Source organism: Acipenser ruthenus, chromosome 12 (assembly GCF_902713425.1).
Source record: "Acipenser ruthenus chromosome 12, fAciRut3.2 maternal haplotype, whole genome shotgun sequence".
NCBI classification, from domain to species: Eukaryota; Metazoa; Chordata; class Actinopteri; order Acipenseriformes; family Acipenseridae; genus Acipenser; species Acipenser ruthenus.
Genome location: NC_081200.1, coordinates 37,269,499 through 37,296,243, shown reverse-complemented (window position 1 = coordinate 37,296,243; position 26,745 = coordinate 37,269,499). Strand labels below are relative to the sequence as shown.

At 38.5% G+C, this 26,745-nt stretch overlaps 2 protein-coding genes across 3 annotated transcripts in view; one reads left to right on the top strand and one right to left on the bottom strand.

The window, feature by feature from the left end:
* The first annotated feature begins 255 nt into the window (after nucleotides 1-255).
* On the top strand, nucleotides 256-6,183 carry LOC117417200 (large ribosomal subunit protein uL18). Its single transcript, XM_034924789.2, has 9 exons — nucleotides 256-273; nucleotides 472-615; nucleotides 1,305-1,374; nucleotides 1,480-1,595; nucleotides 1,689-1,823; nucleotides 2,768-2,970; nucleotides 4,096-4,273; nucleotides 5,379-5,467; nucleotides 6,029-6,183. The coding sequence occupies exons 1-9, from the start codon at nucleotides 256-258 to the stop codon at nucleotides 6,126-6,128; spliced, it is 1,053 nt and encodes a 350-aa protein (XP_034780680.2). The 3' UTR covers nucleotides 6,129-6,183.
* Nucleotides 6,184-6,331: 148 nt separating this feature from the next.
* Nucleotides 6,332-26,745, bottom strand: part of LOC117417138 (divergent protein kinase domain 1A-like) — a 25,215-nt gene continuing 4,801 nt past the window's right edge. For both annotated transcript variants that reach the window (XM_034028997.3, XM_034028996.3), the window contains exons 3-6: nucleotides 10,117-10,251; nucleotides 9,412-9,519; nucleotides 9,015-9,191; nucleotides 6,332-8,360 (exon numbers count right to left, since the gene is read on the bottom strand). In XM_034028997.3, the coding sequence (XP_033884888.1) occupies nucleotides 7,548-8,360; nucleotides 9,015-9,191; nucleotides 9,412-9,519; nucleotides 10,117-10,251 (1,233 nt within the window). In that variant the 3' untranslated portion in view covers nucleotides 6,332-7,547. The remainder of the gene's footprint in view (nucleotides 8,361-9,014; nucleotides 9,192-9,411; nucleotides 9,520-10,116; nucleotides 10,252-26,745) is intronic.

Sequence of the window (26,745 nt, the reverse complement as noted above, 5' to 3'; positions counted from 1 at the left end):
TGCTTGGCCTACTGAGCACATTATTAGAAAGAAAATATTATTGACAGTGTCGTTTTAGCTGAACAGACACAACACATACACAAAAGACCTAAAACAGGATACGCTTCCACCATTTACTAATATGTACCACTGCATGGGCTTCGCACACAATGCTGTGATTATGAGGATGGAACTTTACATCGTGTTTTCCACAGCTTCTTGAAAGTACATTTATTTAATATTGTAACAAAGCTGTAAATACAGTGTAGCTACAACATGTACCTGAATTTGGAAGTGTGTCCGATAAATACGTAAACTACAGTACGTGCAATGATCACTAAGCCGAGGATTGCAGAAATATGATGACGCAAATGTAGTAAAGTGTTTTACTGAATGCGTATTTAAAAACAGCAGCACACGTTTGTTCTTAAAGTTCTATAATACTCCCGGGCAACAGATGGCACCATAAATGAGTTTCTCCGACCAATCTAGTCTGTTACGCTGCTGTCTGTGCTCCGTGACACTATTTACGGAACATGCGCAGAACGCTCGGCCTTTTCTCAGTCCAGCGGAGTCTTAAATCCGTCCTGTGACTCCGCTCTCCCATCTAACAGTGGGCGAAAAGTCAGCAAAATGGTTAGTAAATGGGCAAAATACACACAAAAATAATCAGATAAGACTTCTAACAACTAAAAGGCGTTGAGTTCTGCTTTAAAATATTTTTGGAATTTATTGGATGATGTGAGATTGTAAGAGTGTCAGCTTCACCGGGGTCCCTTCCAACGTGGCCTAATGGCTGCTGAATTTCTGTTCATGTTTTTGAAAATGGAAATACTAGTCTTGGCGGGGTGTTTTGAGCATTGTGTGTGTCGCGGCTATTAAATGTATTCCAAAATGCATTTTTGAGCGTGTTTTAAAGAGCTTTTTGTAAGGGAGGTGGCCGGGTGAATCGCCATATTACGGTTTTGAATACATGTTGATTTGTGTCCCCCCTTAGGCCTTGTTAATATAGACATTTAATGAGCTGTTTGTCGCGTGACATTTTAATAAAACAAAATGCCCACTCGTGGTAGCTGCCGGTTTTATTTGATTTACATCATGTATTTTTTTGGGGCTGCAGTCTGATCATTCGGTTTCATGACACATAAGTGCATAGGCCTTTTCCTTACCTGTCATGGAGTGGTGCAAAGTAACCATCGTGGATATATTGGTGTTTGAAAAAAAAAACAAACAAAAAAAACAATTGCCACATTGCAAGTTGTTTGCATTTTTGTATTGGCAGACCTGTCGCGCAGACTTTTTAACGTATGTGTTGGTGTTCACAGGGGTTTGTCAAAGTTGTGAAGAACAAGGCGTACTTTAAGAGGTACCAGGTGAAATTCAGGCGAAGGCGAGGTAAGTGTAGTATTTCGCTTAACCTTTGCTTTGATTTTCATTTCTGCGTGCAAGACTGCGCTCTGTACTAGTGTTACAACTGTCGACACATGTGCTTCCTTCCAGAGGGTAAAACTGACTACTTTGCCCGCAAGCGCCTGGTGATTCAGGACAAGAACAAGTACAATACTCCTAAATACAGGATGATTGTACGATTCACCAACCGGGACATCATCTGCCAGGTGGGCATCGCATTTCACTTCTGTCGGAGTGCTTGTGGTTTCTTACCTTGTGTGCTGTTTCAGTGTATTCGATGTGCTTTTTTTCTGTTGCAGATCGCCTATGCCAAAATCGAAGGGGATATGATTGTCTGTGCTGCCTATTCCCATGAACTACCCAAGTATGGAATTAGTGTGGGGTTGACAAACTATGCTGCAGCCTATTGCACTGGTCTGCTGCTGGCCCGCAGGGTAAGAACTGTTTTCATCCTTCTGAATCTAAAACCTCAATGTTACCACCGTGACAGATAGCAGTAGCATGTTACATCCTTGATGGCACACCAACATTCTGTTCAGGGATGGAAATAAGACTTCTTGCACAGCAGTTTCACCCATTCTAGGTTTTAAGATGTACTTGAGTGTCAAGTTGCATATTAAACTCATAGTAAAACTAGGAAGGGATCAAACTCCTATGAAGTGGAAGGCTTATTTCTATCCCTGTTATAGCAGATGAGTGGCTGGGTACTCCAATCATTCACACACTCATTGTCAACACCAGCAGCCTAACCGGTTTAAAAAATTAACTTCCTAAATTAATTCTGCAACTGTTTTAATTGGCCCTGTATTTTGGACCATGTGTTGCTGTTGTTGCATACAGCATTTATACAACTTTCTGCTTCAGCTACATGGTTTACTATATTGGATGCCTTCATACATATTTGTTTATATTGAGCAAACATTGTCTAGTACAAAGTGTCTATGTACAACTATGTTGTGGTTCAGACTTTAACAGTTTAAGTAGAAGGGTATCCCATACCTGCGCTGACATGAACATGCATGCTTTCTGTATAAAAAATATTCTCTCAACCAAGAAATGCACTTGGGGAAATCCATGCCTTTTAGTACCAGTGAAGTACTAGAGCTTGGGTTTTCAAGCCTGTGTTTTTTAATGTAGCTAAATGTTGGAGATCCCATGACCAGTATTTTGAGGGTGAAAGTAGACACCTAATTGTATGGTGGTAGTCTAAAACAGAAGAAAATGTTGTCACTATAATTGAAACCGAAGAGTCTTTCCTGTACTGGTTAAGGCAGTCCACTTTGCATTTGCTTTTGTGCTGTATAACTTAATTTGCAATGTAGAGCAGGTTTGTGAAAATCTATCCACAAAGTAAATTTCTAATCCTCCTTGCTTGCAGTTGCTGAATAAATTTGGATTGGACAGCGTGTACGAAGGCCAGCTTGAGGTAACTGGTGACGAGTACAATGTGGAGAGCATCGATGGCAAGCCGGGTGCCTTCACTTGTTACTTGGATGCCGGTCTTGCAAGAACAACTACTGGCAACAAAGTGTTCGGCGCCCTGAAAGGAGCTGTTGATGGTGGACTGTCCATCCCTCACAGGTAGACTTGATAGAAAATAAAGGTAGTTTGTTGGGGGTTGACTGCACTTCAAGAGCATTTGTCAAATGGAATTTCTCTGTCAGCAAGATGCTCTCAAAATCCACAACATTATATTAACTTTGACATGTGTACTTTATATAACACACTAGTGTCAAAGTTAAACTGAAGAAAAAACATTTGGCTTGGTAAGGTGCGGTTTTAGTATTTAATAGCCAGCCACTACAGTGGTAGTTCGACACTTGTCCCTTTACAAAGTGAGGCACTAGAAAATCAGCCATGTGCAAAAATCATGATCCACAGCCCCCCCCCCCCCCCCTAGCGAAATGAAATCATAGCAATCATTTGCCAGCCCCCCACCCCAAAATGAAATCCTTACTACACCAGTGTTATTAGCCATCATCAAAAAATCTCTTTCCACACCAGAAACAAAGTCCTGGTGCTGCCACTGGGAGGACTGTATTGTATCCACCCAGTAATGGTTTTTTGAAGCTATTAAATATTCCTTTACTTTGTTTAACAGCAGTGTTGGCCCACGCTTCAAATTGCGATCCAAAATATACCTGCGTTATCGCTGTTTTGTCAGTAGGTCCCTACATTTTCCATAGTACGGGTACTCATGATTTGATAATACAGAAACAGCTGAAGTCCTGCCTAAATAAAATCGATAAGTTAACATTGACCAACTGTAAACGACTATTTCCTAGTGTGCTACAGTAAAATGACCACTTGCAATCATTCTGTTTGTTTTAAGCATTTCACAATCTAATAACATTAACTACATTCTCAAAATATCGGTGCACAGTAAGAAACATTAAGCTTCTGGAGAGTTTCACAACGTGTCTACATAGTATAAAACCATTCAATAAACTCTTTAGTGCAAATGTAATGGTTATGGTCAGTTTTTATCCCTCACTGGGGATACATTTTGCACAGTAGATGCAGCTGACTTGCATTGAAACCTGTTCTACCTTCCACAGGTTACTTTTGTTTGCTTGGTTGATAACTTGTTCTGAAGCCCTTTGGACCAAGCAAACCTTGTTCATGTAAAATGCAACAGTTGTCTGGTTTTAAATGTCATGTTAGCAGGTTGCTAGTTGTTCCAAATTGCCTCGCTTAATTCTGCAGCACCAAACGCTTCCCCGGTTATGATTGTGAGAGTAAGGAGTTCAACGCAGAGGTCCACCGCAAGCACATCATGGGCCAGAACGTCGCGGAGTACATGAGCTATCTGATGGAGGAAGATGAGGACGCCTACAAGAAGCAGTTCTCCAGGTTTATCAAAAATGGCGTTACTCCCGACAAGGTAAGAGGGGTTTTTTTTATTAATTTGTTTTATAATCAACTTGGTCTGCTCCTAAATTGAAAATTAAATGATCCACATTTTCTATGCAAACCCCAGGACTTGCTTTGAAGCAAACTAAATCAAAACTAGCTCATTTTAAACTTTTCATCTTGGTTTGAATTCTGGAGTGGGTTATGTACAACTGTCCGTTACCACTAGATGGCAACGGCTGTCTCTTGAGGCTGCAAGAGGTGTTTTTAAGATGACTCAAGTCACTGTTGGTACGTTATTGGTGGTTGTTTCCTAATTTGCCTACATCTTGTTACATGTTATGTGGTTCTGAATCTTAGGATTTGGGTATTGCAATATTTAAGAACCCGTTTTTCTGCATTCTTTCAATGAAAAGTAAGGAATTTGTTGTTGGACTGAACCACCCAGAAGTCACTTGGCATGGACAATTGGTCTAAATTTGTGTCAATACTTCTGCCTGAAACTGACACTAGCCATAGCCAATTGTCTTGTGTTTTTCTCACAACTTCTCAATTTTATTGTAGTTTTACACACTACAGTATGTCGTTGAAACAATTGTAGTAGATGGCTTTTTGCAGGAAGATGTTTTCAAAGTTAAAACATTACATTCGTTCCTAATGGCTAGTGTATATGATTTTTGGTTCTGGGGTATTCTATTTCCCGTGATGGGAAAATGAAGCACATTGCAAAGGTCCTGCTACAGGATCTGAATTTTAATATGCAATGTGTTGATAAATGATGCATACTTCACTGTGTGAATCGGTAGAAAGTCTGAAGAGACAATATCTACAGTGTTGCAGAGACTGGTTAATTTGTCCAGCCTGAATCTCACTTGACCTTTTTTGAGAGGGTCCTACAAATAGAGCAGAATAGTCAAGTCAATTTTAAACATGCCTTCGTCCCTGGTGGTTTGAGAAATGTTCCAGGGTGATCTAATCAAAAGTACAAAACTTACTATTCAAATTGAAATGTTACTATTTCAAATGTGTCCTTGAAGCATGCAGTAATTGCAGTCCATGTAGTTTGTATTTCTATATAGAGTACACTCTTAAGTGAACTGTTCCAGTAGTAATTGCTGTTACCTCGGTTTTTGCAGGTTAATGACATGTATACCAAGGCTCATGCTGCTATCCGGGAGAATCCTGTGCATGAAAAGAAACCCCTGAAAGAAGTCAAGAAGAAGAGGTATGTTTCATACTGTAGAAGTTGTTGTTTTCAATGAGGGTTTGAGAATGCGTTCTGTTTTCCTGAAAGCATTTTGATAAATCCTAAAGGCTTGAATATTCTCAATGTAACCTGTAGCCTCCATTCTATACAGATTAGAATTTTGCAATTTTTACTGGGCTACTTATTCCCAGTTGTTTAACTATGTGTGGGCATTACTGTCTGGTAGTTGGCCTGGCCTTAACAAACCAATGGTGTTTTGTAATATTTGATACTTCTGTCCAATGACCAGTGACTGGAAACTAAATGAAGACATGCACTGTAGTCTGGAATACTGGTCTGTCACATGAGTTATTTGGCATCATCTATCATCTTTAGCATGGCTTGCCCTGCTTTTATTAAGAACGAACAAGTATTTGAGCCTCATGTTTTAAGTTGTGTATTTTGGATGTAAAAATGACTTGACACCAGTGGTCTCTCAAATAATCTGTTTTTCACTGTAGAGTTTGTGTGTTGGTAAAAATATGCTGTATAAATCCTTACGTTAGAAAGCACCTGTTCTGATCGTGTCTTTAAACGCAGGTGGAACCGCGCCAAGTTGTCTCTGGCTCAGAGAAAGGACCGTGTTGCTCAGAAGAAGAGCAGCTTCCTCCGAGCACAGGAACAGGCCGATGACAGCTAAAGTGTTGCTTCCAATTTTCAATACACTTGTTCTAATAAATATATTGGAAAAGACATTTTGGTTGTGTGTGTTTGAGTAAATTACCTTTTTTGCTTTTAATTTATGTATTCCATTTTCTCACTAATCTGGAAGAGAGAATTGTTTTATAGTAATGTCTGTAAACAGCATAGTGCTAACCTGGACTGCAAGATTCAGGATTTCATTACACATTAGATCTATACTGAAATTTTATCAAATTGACAAATCCTGAACATCCTGTTTTAAAATGGTTTACTCCCCACGTGGCTCTTCTGGAACCTTTGTGTAATTTCCCCAAGTTGAGGTAACCACATTCTGCTGAAGTGTTCTCTTGTAGACGTGTTGTGTATTTGTTTGTCACCAAACAATGGAGCATCATTGTTTGTGTCGATACAGCTCAGAACTCTGCAATTTTTCAATGTTACAGGTAATAACTATTTCAGTGACTGGCCAAATATGTAAGAATGGCCTTCGGATCCTACAATCCATAGCTCCCTACGCATTGTTCAAATGGAAACAAGTGTATGACTCTCTGCAACCAGAGCAGTCTGTACCGGTGGTGGTTTTCTGCAAACTTAAACAATTATCCCTAGATAATTCAATAAACTCCCTATTGTAATCAAAATTTGCACACCAACTTTTTTTTTTTTTTAAATAAACACAATGTTTATTGCAACTAACTTTTGGAGATTCCTCATGTGAATTTATGAAGTAGTTTTGATGTGTAATTGGTCACTTCAATAAGAAACCTTTGATCAGGCATTACTTTAATTATAGAAACATGTTAATTTTGTTATTCTTTAATGTGCAAATTTGTCATGCTCAACTTTTAGTAAACATCTGAATGATCTGAGCATAGCAATTCATTCTGAAACGGCAACAATGACCATAACCACAGCATGTACTAAATAGTGGTTTCTTGGTTAAAAATATTAAAACATTACAGGTACAACATATTTGTATACACATGAAGATTAACAAATGAGGCAACTGCAGCATCAAAATACTGTAACTTATTTTATGAACTTCCTTCAGAAGTAGTAAACAGCATACTGTGGTATAGTAGATTATTACATGACTTTAGCCACTGCTAATATTTTGCTTGTGAGTTTGTTTTCACTTTTAAAACAAAAAAAAATTCTCACCATCTTGAAGCAAGCTCCTTGTATATGGCACAATCAATACTCAGTATATGGTAATTAACAGATACTAGTCAAATAGTTTAAAATGTACAGTACCACATTTATAATGTACACGGTACACAAACACAAAAAAAGGCTCACCTGTGACTGGAAAAAGGCATTGGTACTAGAAGAAAAAAATAATCACATTGTTAGGTTCTTAAAAAGGCCCACAAAGAAAACAAACACAAACAAACAAAATCTTAGCGCAGTTTCTTCATTAGGAGTCTTTTGTGTGCGAAATCTTTTTCCACAGCAACGTTTTCAAGTTGTTCAGTATTAAGGAGTGTTCCATTTCCATCTGGTCTGCAGTTCCCTTGAGGGCGATGCAGGAGTACAGCTGCTTCTCCAGCTCCTCTCTGATCTCAGGAGGGGCCCCCCGCAGAAGGTAGTCTTTCAGGGACTGACACGCCTTGGCCAGGTTAGGCTGGATCACCTCTGTGGTGCACTTCTTTTTAGTTTGGTCACAGGTGGTCCTGCAATCCATACCATAGACACAGTCTTCATCAGTCTCACAGTGATGGTCTCTGATGAGGTCTTTGAAACTAACTTCAGGAACGATTTTCCTCATGTCCACCATTTTAAGGTCGTGCTTGGCATTGTAGCCAAAATTGTTGGCACTGGTGTCACACATCAGGAAGTTCCCAAAAGTCCCGTGGAAGATGTCTTCCACGAATTCCAGCAGCCCAATGGAGATCTTGGCCTTTCTAGGCCAGGATGGTGTAAACCACTGGTCCATACTCCGCCTCGCTCCAGAGGGAACAAACAATTCCATGATCCAAGGAATGCTGATCCCATATAAAGAGGTATACTGCACTTTTTCCATGACATAAAGGTTCCCGCAGAATCCCAGCAGTTTGGGAGTGTGCTCTTTATCCTGAAGTATTATCATCAGCAGAAACTCGTTTAGCTGCAGGAGTGCCCATGTGGATTTCGCTTCCGGTAAAGAGATATGGCCATCCTTATTCCCGTCTGTCACAGAGATGATTAGACCAACCAGATCCAGCAGGTTTGCCTGATCACCAACCTTTCCCTAAAAAAATAAAATAAATCAAACACACAAAATGATTTACTTCGCATTCAGTTTAATTCCTTACATTTTTTTTCCTTTTTCCTGGAAACATTTTCTATTTACCTTCACACTGGCAGTCCACTCAGGATTCACCCAAAAAAACATTTTCACTAGGATTTGTAATGTGTCTGGATTTGTGGTTTTATTTATACATTCATTTATTTATTTACAAATGTTAGCAGGTATAAAAGCAGGATACAAATTCAACAATCTAAAAAAACAAAAACAGCACCTTTGTTCATTAGTTAACCCTGCAGTGTTCCACAATTATGTTTTACTTCAGTACATTTGTGTTACTACTTTCTCTGACAGATTAGTCTCCTGCCATACAGGGACACATGCTTTTAATTCAGATATCTGTTATACATAGATCAAGAAGGAAAATATTTCAAAATATCCACATAATATTTACCATAGAATAATCTAAAACTACACAGATTTAAAAACATACAAGATTTACTCTGTACCTTTTTAATCAATTATCTGGCAAAAGAAAGCAGCACATATGAGAGTGGATGTCAAGCATTGATATAACAACACCATTTAATATCTGTAAGTAATTGTACCTGCCCCAGTATGGACGTGTTAAACATGTTTCTTAAGGTTCCTTCTTACCTTCAAATGACTGAACACCATTTCTTTAAATTTTTCAACGGAGGTCCCTTTGGTTGGCTTGTCAAATAACACTGCTCCCTTTCTCGGCTCCGTATCTGCTCCCAAATCGAAACGAACCGCTTCCTCCATCTGGCATTTTATCACTGCCTCTAAATCTCCCCAACTTCCCATGTAGACCTAGAATAAGTAATGTGCAGCATATATAACAAGGACACAGATACTGTTAAAAAAGTACTCGGATTCATGTGACAGATACAGCATACAAATTACCAGTGACACTAACAAATGAGACACTGAGGAAACCTTAATCACTATGTTTATACAGCATAAGCATGCTGGTAGGTGCACTGCAGTCTAATGCAGGACGAGATTAAGACAATTGAAAAGACCAATCTACCTGGTTATTGGATCTAGTTGACAGGCACTTCCCCAGATAGAGGGTTTCCTTGTCACACAAGCTGCTGCAGGCTGACCCATCGATCACCCCCTTTCTGTATTTATCACACTGAGACAGAACCAGCATGGGTTACACACATTAACAGTGGTCAAGGGAACTTCAAGCACATCTACATCAGTGATATCAGTTGGTTACATTTCTTTTCAGGAAAGGTAGAAAATTAAGGACACACTTACTGAAACAATATTAACAACGATACAGTAAACGCTTGATTATGTGAACTTCAAAATGTCATATTGTGTGCAGTGCTCATGCTAGCCATGGACAGTCCTGTGCACTTGTGTATTTAAAGATACAGCGATTGCACTGCAATCATCACCAGTTTGTCCTTCACTTTCAAGCTTGCCTCCAGAAGGTGGCACTATTTAGCAGACTATCGTCTGTAGGCTGGCGAAAGGCTGGAGAAATTCTCCTGAACAAATACCATATACAGCATATCACTACAGCTTATATTACTGCTTCATCAGTTTAACAGTATGTTCAATTCATGTTGATTAAATCATTAATATGCCAACATGTGGAATGTATCATACATACTTTAAAAAATCTGCAATTCAAATACAGTATAGTAAATTAGTTGTTAGAAACAACATAACTACTCATACTTTATCAACGTTAACTGGAAGTGCTAAAGTAAAAACTTACTATTGTGTTCTTGCAGTCCTGGCCTCGGCAGAGCTCTGTGTAGGTGGAATACTGGACATACACCACCCAGCTGCCAATGAACACAGCCAGCCAGCTGAAGAAGAAATACTTCATGCGCATATATGACAAACGAGCCTGTTTGTGAAAAAAAAGGCAAAGACATTGTAGAGTAATTAAACATGGAACTAGCCCACTGTCTTTAAACCTTTGTGACAGAAAGCAAGTACTGTAGGCTGAGCTGCCTTTAAAATGAGACAGTGAGAAAAGAATAAGCACATAGAACCAGGCGATTGATTTGAGAGGTCTAGCTGCTAACCTGCTCCGGTACTAAGACTTCCTCTTGACGACTTAAATGTTGTTTGACTGATTTTCTCTCTCATGAAAAAGGGTTAGTATTAACACATTCTTCACCAAGTCTATAAATAGCCAGTTAGATCCATTAGATAAAAAAAAACAGCCCTCCATGTTAAAATGTGCCATATAGGGATGTTAGAATTGACAAATAGGTCTCCCCTGTTACAGTATCCACAGATTCTGGTTACTCAGTAACTTATGCTAAAGAATGCCCTTATTCTGCTTCATCATAAAAACTATGAAAGGATATTATATATATATATATATATATATATATATATATATATATATATATATATATATAATAAGCAGTAAGACAAAGACAAAAGGCTGGTTTCACATACCATGTGCTAATCAGGGTCTGTGAAACCAGCCCAACGAAAAATAAGCAACTGCAAAGGAGTGTGCATCCACTCCTAGACTGACATTATGAAGATTCGCCCAATAACTGGCTACGTTTAATAGGAGGCTGTGTGGTCCAGTGGTTAAAGAAGAGGGCTTGTAACCAGGAGGTCCCGGTTCAAATCCCACCTCAGCCACTGACTCATTGTGTGACCCTGAGTAAGTCACTTAACCTCCTTGTGCTCCGTCTTTCAGGTGAGACGTAACTGTAAGTGACTCTGCAGCTGATGCATAGTTCACACACCCTAGTCTCTGTAAGTCGCCTTGGATAAAGGTGTCTGCTAAATAAACAAATAATAATATTATATTGCTCATTTAAATGCTTCCTGCTTATTCTGTATCAAACGTTATTTTGTTTTCTGCTCTGTACCCAAAACGCAAGAAAAATAACTAGTAAATCCTTTTAAAATGACCCCTCTTTACGGCTGCTAGGGGTGCTTTTCTTATCTAAAATGCCTAAGTACCTTCTTTTGGGCCACCGTGCAAAGCTTGGATTTGTGAAAGAAACAGGTGCACATGCACATTATTTTTTATACATACACAAATCCTGCAGATTAATTCCCTACAATTTAACAGAATGACAGGATTAAAAGAAAGCTACCCCCCACCCCCAGCAGTGTCCGTTGTGTGAAATGCGGCACTGTGTGGGGGGTGCTGTAACATTTTCAATGCCCTTGGTTACAAGCCGCATGGGGTACAGGATTCTGAGAATAATGTCTGGTTATAACACTACTATATAATCAGCAGGTCAATGATTCTCTGTATTTAATCAAAACAGTAAATGTTCTGTGAGAGTTCGGCCAGCAGGCTTCAATATACATTCCCAACAGCAACTTTCCAAATGAATAAGGCAATGGCAAGAGGCTTCACCAGTCAAGTTTGGAAAACAATATTAGGGACTTGTCAGAATGTTGGTATGGGAATTTTGAAACCTTGTTAACATTCTACAACAGTCAAGTATTCCAGCACACAGTATAGTATGTTAACTCACACCGAATACTGTAAATATTCTATGTCCATCAGCGAGACTGAAACCGTTGTCTCTCCTACACTCATGCAGACCTGAAATGTCTAACGCTGTGGCAGAGGCTTTCAATCTCACCAAGCATTTTAACGGCAACACAAGCAAACCTCCTGAAATCTCATGCCTACACAGGTTCTGACCTTGTCAGCTCGGTTTTGGCTATGAGCGTGAAACAAGATTGAAAGCTTACACTTTGAGAGCTTGTGCGCGTCTGTGTGACCCTGTCAAGAGAGGCCCAAACACCCTTCAATTCTGTCACCACACAGTTTCCAACAGGATCAGTCATCTCCAGAAGTTACTTAAAACTCTACAAAGAAGCAGAACAAGCTGTTCCAACTCCCATACTGACAGCCAGCTCCACCACCAAAACATGGACATCAAAAGATTTAGATCTTTATGCCCAAATGCAATTTGGACAGCCACAATTATTAATGTTATAAAACTAGCAAAGACTGTGTGTTACTGTAGCAAATTTGTAACGTGAACTGGATTTTTTCTTTCCCAAAGAATTATGAAAATAATGCCCATAGGCCACCTTCTTCTTTTCTTGGAACAGAAAATACACAGACCCTGAACTTCATTTAATGTGTTTTTCAAATCTGACAGCCCAGTTAGTTATATAATCGCCTCCCAAAATCATTAAAGCCTCCAAATGTTCAATAGAATGTTTGTGATAATACTTATGGACTTCATAGCAGCATGTTTATTACTGTACTAACGCTGTGAGTAACTAAGAAGTTTGGTACAGCTGTACTTACAGTATGTATTTTAGTGGTCCAGAAGACCCTTTAAAGACCTGCCTTTTTAAAATATATTTTAAAGCACATCATTGCACTGGTGTTAAAGCTCCATCCGACCCTTATAGTAAAAGTATGTTATTATATTAGCAGTACAAATTCAACAGTGCTACAGCTTCCAGCAGTCGCAGTGCCAGTATTAATTTCTTACTTTGACTTGACTTTCATGTTGGGTTTATACTCCAGAGGGTTTGCACTGTTGACGTGTCAGAGAGATATGCAGCCTGTGGTTATTCTACACATCTCTCTCTCCTCTTCTGCAGAGAAAGGAATAAATCATCTTTCTCTATGTCAATATGGTGGTGTCCAAAGAGGTCCTGCACTGAACTGATCAAGCGAATGTTTTCAGAGGAGTTTAGCCGAGACTCCTGAGGTCAAAAGAGGGGTTTCATTTAATAAAGCTGAAGACCAGCTGCAGTAATAAAAAAAGCCTTTAATACACAATGCTGTGATTTCACAGCAAGAGGCATGTGGAGATCCGAAAGCAAGACAATCATAACTACTCTTGTAATCAAAGTGTAAAGCAGTTGGTTCGGATAATTCCTTCCTGAACTGTGCTTTGTAATTTGAAATATTGTCCTTTTAATTTAGAGAATATATAAATGGTATCCCATGGGTTTCCAGCCATCGTTTTAAAGTGCCACCTACAAAGGTTAAACTGGGAACACACAACATATGTAACACATACTTTAATATGTAAATTGACTGTTGCAAGTCAGATATATTCACAATGGGCACAACAGATCAGACTGGCTTTGATAGAGGACTAATAGTAGACGCTCAAGAGGCACGTGCTTCTGTATCTAACAACAAATACTGGATCAATCTATTGGAATTCCCTAAAGGAATTAGAGACAATAATGAGGACTGTCCCCGTCGGTCCAGAACAATTCAAAGGTCCTCCTTGCAGACATCGTCACATTGAATCAGTCCCACCCTTGCTGCCCATGGTGACATTGTTACACAGTAGAGTCAGTGTTTCAAAGTTTGCTTTGGCCAACCCCTGTGTATTTCCAGCCCTTTTGTAGAAGAGCCACATTTAGTCTAATCTTGGAAGGGCTTGTATGTGGGGGAGGACCAGTAAAAGGGAAAATGCTTTCCATTTTACGAGGTATACATTAGCAACATATTTTTAAGGACCCCTGAGGCTATAACAGATCATCCTATGTAGCCATTATACTGCAATTTAATTATTAATAACACTTCTTGTTTTATTACAGTACTTAAAATGGCCTGAAGTTAATGATTGGTATGCACTTTTTTATTAGCAAAATACTGTCCCAACTACCCTTTGCAAACACTACATTTTATTTTAAATTAGGCATAAAACAACCAAGGACATCATAATGTGCAATAACAGACCACTCAATGTTAGTGATTACTGTTACACAACAGATGTTTATGCTACGTTATCACAGGGCTGTGTATTATATAATAAAGGAATGAGTCAGAGAGAATCACAAACAAGTAGGGTCCTACTATTCACTGTTTCTAGATGCTGATATACAATATGATACCATAAAGCACATACTGAACAGAAATGCAAGACTGTTCATTGTAAACAAATTTTTTGGCTGTCTTGAAGATGCCTCATTAAAGATTGATGGATATCTGCTGTACTGAAAACAAATTAAGAGGATTGATTTTTTGGCACAGAGGACATTTATTGTCCTGATGACTGGTGGAAAAACAATTAACCCTCCATTACAAAACAGTAGCAAATGGGAATTCAATTTCGGGGGGGGGGGGGGGGGGGGGGGCATTACTGCCGTAATTACACACACAGTACGTAAAACCTTTTAAAAATCGAATACGACAAACGAAGGCGCAACAAGACACATAGTCTGTACAGTGTGAAAGAAGAAAATATCATACAACAAACACTGCCAGCAAATGGATTAAAAAACACAATTACTGACACATATCCACAGCTATCAAGAACAAATACTGCACACCAATCAAAACTGTACTATTAAAATGTATGCGTTAGCTGTACAGTAGATATACTAAACAGATTTCCCCACAGTTCACAGTTAATTCTACAAGTGAACTAAATCACACATTTGTCCACGAGGCAGGGCAGAGGAAAAGCCCTACACATAATGAGAGGGGGCAGGGCAAATCCCTGTGTGTAAATAAATGTTTGTTTGCTTATTTGGAAAATGGGTGATTTAATGTATTGCATGATTTCAAATGCATTGTTTAAGTTTAGTTAAATGGGGGATGTTATTGTATGCTTTGAATGTACAATGTGTTTTCTTTGCTATTGTTCGCTTTGGATGTGGTTTGGATGTAGTCTGGCAGATGCGATGGTAGCAGCTTGTCACTGCCAGACAGCTCCTGAGAATGTGGCTGGAGCCTTTTATTGGGTTATTGTTTAAGGGGTTGTAATTAAGGTGAGGTACATATATATAAATATATATATATATATATATATATATATATATATATATATATATATATATATGCTTGTGTTTTTCTGTGTTGGTCGTGGGTGTACAGACAGGAGGTATTTGAGAGCGAGAGAAACGCCAACTGAAAGAAAGCAATTGCTAAGCATGCAGGAAGCACTGAATTTGTTTGGTGTCAGTTTGTGTTTGTGATTTTGTTTTTGTTTGAACATTTATCTTTGCTCTGTGAGCAGTGTTTTTGTACAACCTTTTTGTTTATTTTTAATTTTCAATACAAACGGCGCACAAGAGCGCTTTTCACCCGTAGTACATGTGTGTCTGTCTCCGTCAGCTTTCTGGTCTGGGAACGTCACCACAACTCGGCCAACCTGTCACAGTCCATTATAAAATAATATAACTTTATAGTCCTGCAGTGTGACAGTGCCTTTAAAGCAAATTAAGAAGGTATACATTAATAGCCGTGGCCCATAATCAAGTGGAAGCAAAATAAATAGAAAGCCTTACTTTGCTAGAATTCTTTCATTGTCATTCTTACTGCCATTACTGTGTGATTGTGCTTAGAATACTGAGTTCAGAAGCTTCTCTTCATTTCTATATGCCTGCAGTAGTCACCAGCACCATCTACAGCACAGCAGTGTTACTGTACCAGCAAAGCAAAAGGAATATTGATCCAAGTGGCTGATCACTAGGCTAGGAGCAGTCAGTGCATTTCTAGTCTGTTTTGTACATGCCTACAGTATAGCAGGCACGTAGAACTAAAAGAAAATGTTGAAGCCACTCCTTTTTCCTGCAGATGGGTGTCCTGGGCTATAATCGGAGATCGTTTGAGCTCATGCATTGGGGGTCTGGTTACATTTTGTTGTAATATTATTTATTATTATTTATTTATTTAGCAGACGTCTTTATCCAAGGCGACTTACAGAGACTAGGGTGTGTGAACTATGCATCAGCTGCAGAGTCACCCACATTTACATCTCACCCGAAAGACGGAGCACAAGGAGGTTAAGTGACTTACTCAGGGTCACACAATGAGTCAGTGGCTGAGGTGGGATTTGAACTGGGGACCTCCTGGTTACAAGCCCTTTTCTTTAACCACTGGACCACACAGCCTCCTTAATACCGTCTGTAATGCACTTCAAGCACTATGAAATTATAACTGCTGTGCTTTAGACATTACAATAAGTAATTATTGATTTCATTCTTTGTTTGTTGGCTTTGTTTCTATGTACCATTCTAAATGTTTTTATATGTGATCCCCGGGCATATATATATATGAATGAGAGAGAGAGAGAGAGAGAGAGAATAATAGATGGGCTTCTTCAGTGAGTTACCGGAAAATAATTCAATCTAGGGTTTCTGTGACATCATAAATTACGAGACCGAAAGTCGAGTAATTTATAAACTGTCATAGAAACCCAAGATGGAATTGTTTTCCTGTAACTCACTGAAGAAGCCCATCTATTATTTTTTATAATACATGAATACCATTATGATGCTAATATTAAATAAGATGAGGTTCAGCAGTACAGTTGTTGTTTTTTTAAATGTAGTGTTTCAGTACTGTACAGACGTTCTATGTCATTATCCGTTAGTGCTTCAGCTTTATTTGGATGATTGCTTTTACCTTGTTTTAATTTCCCGTTCCTCTCCAGTTTCTCTTATAGCTTTACATAATTTTTCTTTTTTTTTTTAACATATTCTTATTTGGTTGATCATTAATGAACATTTCTGTACTGTGGGTGTTGTTGAGTGATTGAAAACGAGACATTTTGTGTTTGAATTGAAAGCGATGGTCTTGAGGAGTCGAATGGGTCAAAGTTCAAGTATATTTTCCTCTAGAGGAATTATCACTTTTTGACGTCACTACTGTGGTATTATGACTTTTTTCGAATGGCTCAGGATGCAAATATAGCCTTCATCCATGTATTATATATATACCGTATATATATATATATATATATATATATATATATATATATATATATATATATATACGCATATACATGCTTTCAAAAATAGACATGTTAATAGATTATATTTATCAATTAACAAAATGCAAAGTGAGTGAACAGAAGAAAAATCTACATCAAATCAATATTTGGCGTGACCACCCTTTGCCTTCAAAACAGCATCAATTCTTCTAGGTACACTTGCACACAGTTTTTGAAGGAACTCGGCAGGTAAGTTGGCCCAAACATCTTGGAGAACTAACCACAGTTCTTCTGTGGATTTAGGCAGCCTCAGTTGCTTCTCTCTCTTCATGTAATCCCAGACAGACTCGATGATGTTGAGATCAGGGCTCTGTGGGGACCATACCATCACTTCCAGGACTCCTTGTTCTTCTTTACGCTGAAGATAGTTCTTAATGACTTTCGCTGTATGTTTGGGGTCGTTGTCATGCTGCAGAATAAATTTGGGGCCAATCAGATGCCTCCCTGATGGTATTGCATGATGGATAAGTATCTGCCTGTACTTCTCAGCATTGAAGAGAGACCATTAATTCTGACCAAATCCCCAACTCCATTTGCAGAAATGCAGCCCCTAACTTGCAAGGAACCTCCACCATGCTTCACTGTTGCCTGCAGACACTCATTCGTGTACCGCTCTCCAGCCCTTCGGCGAACAAACTGCCTTCTGCTACAGCCAAATATTTCAAATTTTGACTCATCAGTCCAGAGTACCTGCTGCCATTTTTCTACACCCCAGTTCCTGTGTTTACGTGCATAGTTGAGTCGCTTGGCCTTGTTTCCACGTCGGAGGTATGGCGTTTTGGCCGCAAGTCTTCCATGAAGGTCACTTCTGACCAGACTTCTCCGGACAGTAGATGGGTGTACCAGGGTCCCACTGTTTTCTGCCAATTCTGAGCTGATGGCACTGCTGGACATCTTCCGATTGCGAAGGGAAGTAAGCATGATGTGTCTTTCATCTGCTGCAGTAAGTTTCCTTGGCCAACCACTGCGTCTACGGTCCTCAACGTTGCCCGTTTCTTTGTGCTTCTTCAAAAGAGCTTGGACAGCACATCTGGAACCCCTGTCTGCCTTGAAATTTCTGCCTGGGAGAGACCTTGCTGATGCAGTATAAATACCTTGTGTCTTGTTGCTGTGCTCAGTCTTGCCATGGTGTATGACTTTTGACAGTAAACTGTCTTCAGCAACCTCACCTTGTTAGCTGAGTTTGGCTGTTCCTCACCCAGTTTTATTCCTCCTACACAGCTGTTTCTGTTTCAGTTAATGATTGTGTTTCAACCTACATATTGAATTGATGATCATTAGCACCTGTTTGGTATAATTGTTTAATCATACACCTGACTATATGCCTACAAAATCCCTGACTTTGTGCAAGTGTACCTAGAAGAATTGATGCTGTTTTGAAGGCAAAGGGTGGTCACACCAAATATTGATTTGATGTAGATTTTTCTTCTGTTCACTCACTTTGCATTTAGTTAATTGATAAATATAATCTATTAACATGTCTATTTTTGAAAGCATTCTTACTTTACAGCATTTTTTCACACCTGCCTAAAACTTTTGCATAGTACTGTATATATATATATATATATATATATATATATATAGGTAAATGGACAAATCTAAATATTTATTTATAGACCATCTCGGACTCTCAATATACATGAAAATTGACATTTTTTCTGATGTATTAATGCAGCTACCTGCCTCTTCAAAACTTTCAGTTTCTACATCATATCAAAACCAGGTTCAACAAACGTCTTTTAAGATGCACAACACAGGTCATAGGGCTACTGGAATTCATACATTGAACAATAAGTATATGTACAGATTAATCAAGGATTTCTCCAGCATGGTCTCCTGGTGGCTTAATAATTGAATCATCATCATCATCATCATCATCATCATCATCATCATCATCAGGCTGTGGCTGAATTACAGCATGAACATCCCAACAGATTCAAACTGTTAGGTTCAGGACTACAGAAGATGTCTTAATCTTATAACACTAAGACTTTTTGTCTAAATTAAGGTACAACAATAAGCACAATTGTTTCAGTGTTTATCATATTATCCCTGCCAATTCTTTTCAGCCTCAAGTATTAAACACTTTCCTTTTTGTACTTCTACATTAAAAAGGCAAATTAACATTTCTGACTGTTCTGCTATGAAATAAAGATAATCGTTGATTAGAATTATTTCTGTGATCACATTTGCGCAATCCCTTTAATTATATAATTATTGTATAACATTATACACGCACTATTGTTCTGAGACAAAAAGCAATACATCCGAGTGATGACCTTCCCTTTCAATAGATTTTATAAAAATATATATTTATATTTAACTAATAACTTTAAAACACATTGGAAGATCTGCATACATTTTAAATGATGAAGCATCAGAATGTAGCAGAGCATCGATTTAATATTTGTAATATGAATCCATTTCCTGGTGGTCTCTGTTATTTCTTATTCCAAGAATAATTCACTCCGGGAACTGATTGTTGACGTGACTGAACAGGAGGCAGCACTAAGAGCAGCGTGCACAAGTGCCTGCAAAACAATACACTCAAGCAAAGCAATCCGAGTTTGGAAAAACCAACAGCTCAATAAGACACTTAATCGCTCTGGCCACAGCGGGAGTATCATCTTCATCTGATACCCACAGAACGCATTAACTTTAACTTCTACTGTGATAACATTCACAACAGCAAGAACAGTAATATTAGCTGTTCAACATTGAAAAGTTAATAAAACGCATTGTGTTTTGAACTGGCGTAGTTCAGCCTTTAAAAGTGAATGAAGGCACAAATCAGCTGTGTGAGCATTCTCTTCATATAATGAAAAATGCTTATGGTATATTGAATACAATCTGCCTATAGAAACCAACAGGCTGAGATGGAAGTTCCTCCTGACTAATTACATTAATTATGTGTGTATTTTAAGAGTTAGTATCCCTCAGAGTATAAATGTTACCATATACATTTCCAATGGGACTATTTTCTCTATGCGATGCGATCTAAGCGATGGAACTTGGCTACAGTTGAAATGTTAATACCCCTGCACTCTGTACTTCCATCTGGCATTGGGACAGAGCTGAAATCGCTTTGAAATCAGTCATGTCCATTTCCATCAGCAGAATACCCAGGTCAAACTGGTTTCAATTGGTACACCAGTAAAGAAATGTAGGCCTATATATATGGAAATTCTATAAAAAAAAAAAAAGTGGAAATACTACCTTCTGGCTTTGTGTAATGCCCGGGATTGGACTGTGGACTGCAAATGCAGCAGCTGCAATTTCATAAAGATTACACTGAGCTTTAGAGACTGGTTCCATGGTGCCGATGGAAAAGTGCCAGAACTCCTGACCTACAAAAGATCTGTGAAAATGTTCAGCTTCCAATTTCTTAGCAGTTCTGGATAACAACTGAATATAAGACTATTCTTGCAAAGTTCTGGTTTAAAACAGTAGTTTTTCTAACAAACCAAGTTTTCACCTTGTGGGCTTTAAGTGAACAAAAGTACAGTACTGAACGTGTGAATCTTCTGTGTCATATCTGATCTAAGAAACAATTTACAAGATATAAAAAAACAAGAGGAACATGCAGGCTGCTATCTTACGGATGAGAATCACGTGGGCTATCAGCTATGAACCTCTTGTGCTAGACCTGTATTAGGAAACAGAATGAAGAGTTTCCACAAATATTTCAGTGGTAGAAGCTTGTCTGAACGGAATGTTGGTTTATGAATTCTGCTGATACAGTAAATAACTCTTTTCACAAAACTGAATCTGTCAAACCAAAAAGCACTTTCAGCACACAATGAAGTGTTCCAATACACTCTTAAATATAAAATGGACTTGCTTGTTGGTGGCGAGAGAAACCATTTAAAGTTCTGACCTCACACGGGAGACAAGGTAGCACACACAACAACTTATCCATGCCCTGTGATTTAATTTACACCAGTGGTGTCCAATCCCAGTCTTGTGGGGCCATTCCTCTCCAGGTTAAACAGGTAAAATGAGATACTGAACTACTTCAGTCTGGATGGAACTCTGGCCACCCCTGATCCACACCCTGCAGTTTGAATACCACGGGAGGCTTTCATCTGTTGTCATCAGCAGATAACAAGTTAGTCTAGAAAAAGACAAAAATAAAAGCTGTGTTTCTTTGACATGTGTATGTCTTTCTCCTTCAATTGCACAACCAAGTTGAATGTTCGGAGTGCAAAAGTGCTGAATTTTGCCTGATTTGTTATTGTCCACTGCTGTCGTGATCAGTTTTATCTTTAGGTATTACTAATGGCACCTTTATATTACTTTTAGTACTTCGATGTATTAATTTATTTTGTACAGCTCTCAGTTAATTATGATCAAACACTCATCTAAAAGAAACCTCTGCTGCTTTTCCATTTCTCTCCAAAGGTTTTGAGTTGGTAAGTACTTTAGGTGGTAATGGACTAAAGAGATTAGGACAACTCCCATAGACAGTAATTAAAAAGTAATAAATTATGATATGCTACTTATGAAAAACGACAGTTCAATATCGCGATAGTCATTATTGTGTGTTTTAAAACTGGCAAATGAATTAGCAAAAGACGAAATTACAGATTATACGAGAAGAATGCAAAATCCTAAACAGCGCTAATTCACTTGGCATTGTTTTTCCTTCCCCATACAGAGAACCGTTTAAAAGGCTCGCTTACATCAAGGACTCGCATCAATTTCTGAGAGATGACAACAAGCAGCAGGATAGCTCTGGGGAGCCACCATTTATCAATCACAACCTTTCTGTCCTGGAAAACCATTAATCAATTCAATGCTGGCAGATGAGCCAGCTTCAAATTCCCAATGCCTTGGAAAGCAGCAATGCTGTTACCTAACAAGTGGATTGCACTGCAGGGCTTTATTGTGTTTGAAAGAGTCTGCAGCATTTAATCCACTGTATCAACCACTGCCACTGTATCAAATGAGAACTATCCCTGCAAACCGCTCAATTCATATCCTCCCCAGAGATTTGCTAGTGCAGGATCATGCCAAATGCTTAATGCTATTTGACTGGATCTCCCTGATCTACGAAATGATTCATATATCTGTATACAGCCATGCAACAACAATGACTGAAATGATTAAGATTAGAGGACTTGTTTCCGCTATATAAACTGTAATTAATTTTTGCAGTAGCTGGTATTCTGTTCTCTTCTCAAGAAGAATGCTCTGTTTCTTTTTTTATTGCTCTGTTCAGTAGGGTACCTGTGCACTCCACTGTATAAAGAAGGGTGTCCAAATAGACCCACAATACAGTGTGGGGCATACACTGTATTTATACAGACAATTCAGTTGCTCAAATAGAAATATAATGGTACCTTAATACTATAAAGGAAACAAAATGAAGGAAGCAAATACCACAACTCTAACATTACATTGAGGCAGACTGCGCGCATTTCAGCACTCTCCTGCCATTGTAAATGCCATGCTTTTGAAACCCACTGGAGGCTGGCTTCATAATGACTTTCCTTTATCAAGTTTGACAGATTTAATGAGCACAGGTTTTTTCTTTTAAAGGAGTAGGAAAGGACAGAACAGCTCTATCCATCCAGCCCCTCCAAGCAGGTTTCTCTTTTCTGTTAGTTCCATACTCAAGGACTTGAATAAAAAATCACCTTATAGCCCCCCCCCCCCCCCCCCACCCACCCACCCACAATCCGACCCACTGGCGTTTTTGCATTATTTCAGTTTATACTGTATGTATTATGCACTTTAAATAAAATATATCCAGTTATTATGAAACAAAATACAATAACTGACCTGATTTCACAAAAAAAAACACACAAACACACATTTTTGTAAGGATTCTTTTTGGCATGCTCTTCCCTTGAAGATTTGAATGTCGGTTTAAAAACTTTTTTTTTTATTGTATGACTGCTGCGTGTATTAAATACTTTTGAGCTTTGTGGATGACAAATGCACTGTATTTATTTTGAAAGGGATTACAGTACCTGCTCATAACGAGACGTAAGATATGTAAATATAATATAAATTTTAGACCTGCACTATAACATGTTAACTATGGCAAGCCAAATGATCATTTAGAGATATCTCAAATTAATTTATAGATATCTCTAAATATTTTAAGATATCTCTAAATCATTTTAGGATATCTAAAATACATTTAGAGATATCTCTAAATGATTTACAGATATCTAAAATGCATTTTCAGATATCTTTCAATCATTTTAAGATATCTCAAAATGTTTTTGAGAGATCATTAAATATTTTTCAGATATATCTAAATCATTTAAAGATATCTCAAAATAACTTCCTGTTCATTTAAAGATATATATAAACCATTTAGAGATATCTCTATATAACTTCCTGTTCATTTAGATACAGTACAACGTCGCATATCTGACCCTGTATTGACCTTCAGAAGACATGCGTGACTGTTGGAAGGAATCAGGAAACTCAGCAAGAATTCTCCATTTGCCAGTGAAGTGTACTTGAAAGGTTTCAAATGGTTAACTGCAAGAATGCTGAGGGATCTAAATGTCATGGGCTGTGTGTATCATGCCTCAGGGTTAGTGTTACCAAGGGACTATTAATTCATACTGTATGTTGCTGAATAGAACATACAACAACAAAAAATACATCTGGGGATAAATGGTAATGCACTTTTTATATTTGCTTTAGCATGATATAAAACATCTTGGCTATGTCATGTATAACCTCCTTCTGCAGCACGTTGCAGCTGAAGCTGAAGCCTGGCTATTTGCCTCACGGAGTAGTTCCACTATTTCTGCTTCAGATTCACAATTGCGTTTTGAAAAGCTTCAGAAAAGACACACAGAAACCGACAATTGGTTTACACTCTAAGCTGTTCTGATTTACGTCTAAGTTTGTGCAAAGGTCAAGCTGTGATACTTCCTTCTTATCTATGAAGGTTTTTTAGTGCATTATTTATTTCAATTATCATCTTGACAAGTTACTTATTGTTAGGCTATAAAAGCCTTTCATCTTCTCAGGCAAGGGTTCAAATCCGCTCATTTCAGAAGAGTAATCAAAGCTCACGCCAAAACGTCTATTGTATCTACGTGAAGAAACTTATCTTTTTCACTTTTACAAGTGCATATTGTACTGTACTGATAGCGATTGGTCATCAATTTTATCCTCCTCTCCATCACACACACCTGTTGGGAGGATAGACTGGTTCAGACCTTGGTACTCTCCCGCCTAGACTACTGCAACTCCCTCCTGGCTGGCCTCCCTGCGTCCGCCACCTGTCCGCTCCAGCTCATCCAGAACTCTGCTGCTCGCCTGGTGTTCTCTCTGCCTCACTTCTCCCATGCAACTCCACTACTCCGCTCACTCCACTGGCTCCCGATCACCGCTCGCATCCAGTTCAAGACTCTTGTACTAGCCTACAGATGCCTTGACCAGACTGCACCCAGCTACCTCCAGACCCTCATCTCTCCCTACACCCCCACTCGACCTCTCCGCTCCGCCTGCACTAGAAGACTGGCTCTACCTCCTTTACGCTCCCCTGTCTCCAGAGCCCGCTCCTTCTCCACCCTCGCCCCGCAGTGGTGGAATGACCTTCCTACAGATGTCAGGACTGCCCAGTCCCTGACCACATTCCGGCGCCTCCTCAAGACTCACCTCTTCAGAAAGCACCTGTAGAACTCCTCTGTTTTTCCCCCGGGACACTTATCACCCTTCCTTAAATGCGCTTTACTTGCTCTTATATTTTACTGCATTTAATCCTGTACCTTAGAGTACAGTAATCTGTCAAGTGTTATTTAATCTGTAGTATTTTGTATTTAATTATATCCTGATGTAACTATCACTGACACTGTTATCTGCTGTATTATTGAATCGTATTTTGTCATACTTGTACTTGCTAGAACCAAAGTCATTGTATATATATCTTGCTCTTAATTGTATTATTACTTGTACTGTGATTCTTGAAATGTATTTGTTTACGACTGTAAGTCGCCCTGGATAAGGGCGTCTGCTAAGAAATAAATAATAATAATAATAATAATAATAATAATAATAATAATAATAATAATAATAATAATAATAATAATAATAGACTGCGGCAGCTGAAAATGTAGCCAACAGCTGCTGCTTGTCAACCTGTGCTTGGGTATCACAGCACCCGTGTCTCCTTTCCGGGGGCAATCGCCTCGTCATCTCCAAGACCAGTGGTATGTAACTGATTTATTTGATAGGCTGGACAATTTATCTTGAATCATATACAACAACTCAGCTCCCTGCTCAGTAAATCACTAAGCTAATCACAAGAATGAACAGGGGGATCAGAAAAAGGAAAGTGAACCACAGCTTTACTTCGAATTTAAATACAAGGAAACACAGATCAATGGAACAAGTGTACCGACTGCATTTTCAAAACAAAATACATTGTAACAGCACACCGGCAGTCAAAATGTCTAATCTGAACAAAACCAAAAAAATGCAATTTGAAACTAGCTTGCACATCCTGTCGAAAATACTCAGCAATCCCAGAAAGAGGTCACCGAAAGAATAGAAATGTTCACCAGAGAGCTGTGTCTTGTGTGAAATGAGATATGAAAAGTAAATGTTCTTTAAGCAAGTCCTTAGAGCACAGTCCTTGCATGCAGAAAAAGGAAGCTTTTCTAATAGATTCTTTTCACCTAGAAAGGGCAGGTAACAGAACGTCTTCTGCGTGTCAGTTTGTTTTAAACAATGAACTAGCTGCACAGCGGGCCGCAAAGGAACAGGTGGAATAAGAAAATAAAGCACACTCCAACCTCAGCTGCTGGGAGAATGTCACGCCCTGACCTCTCTTAGTACCATTATATCAGATCAGAAGTGGATATGAACAGGAGAAGAAATCTCTAAATACAGGTCAACTAACAGAAACCCTGCTGGGTCTGTATTTCAGTATACAACTCTCTATTTACCTTCATACTCATTTCCACACCAAAAACAAACATATTTTGTCACACCTAATATGCATTGTTGGACAAACAACACTGCATGGGGCAAAGACGAGCATTAATTAAAGAATTAAAAAATACTGTGGAGGTCTTTTCTCAGTCCTTAACCTTCAGTATGCTGATGACCTCAAACAATAAGATAGTATAGGTAGTACTCCTAAACCCATTTAAGAGACAAATCAAGGATGGTGATAATCAAAGGAAATTTTGCAGTTGAAAATGTTCTATAACACCCTATTACCCTGAAAACAGGTTTGTTCATGATGCTGCAGAAATGCTACACCAAAACGGCTAATATAAACCATTCTTTTGGATCTTTTTTTTTTTAAATTATTTAATTTATTTTAAAAAAATGCTTGGAACCAAAAAAAAAGTAGAAAAGGAGCTACCAAAAAACACAGAAACATTTTTGCAGGTGCCAAAAATGTTTTTCTTGCTTCAAAAATGTGTGTATTACAAACTCATTATGGGTTACTAAAAATAATACACACGCCATACAATATCTGGGTAAGATTTATGAAAATGTTTTGTTAGCCACAGTACAACTACTTGTGTGATGTATCAAATAAATAACTATAAAAACTCTTCTAATACATTAGTGCGGAAACTTGGAAAGGCAAATACATTGCACTGTCTGTCTAAATAACGTGCATTTTGATGGTACATCACAACCAATCAGATCGCCCCGTAGGC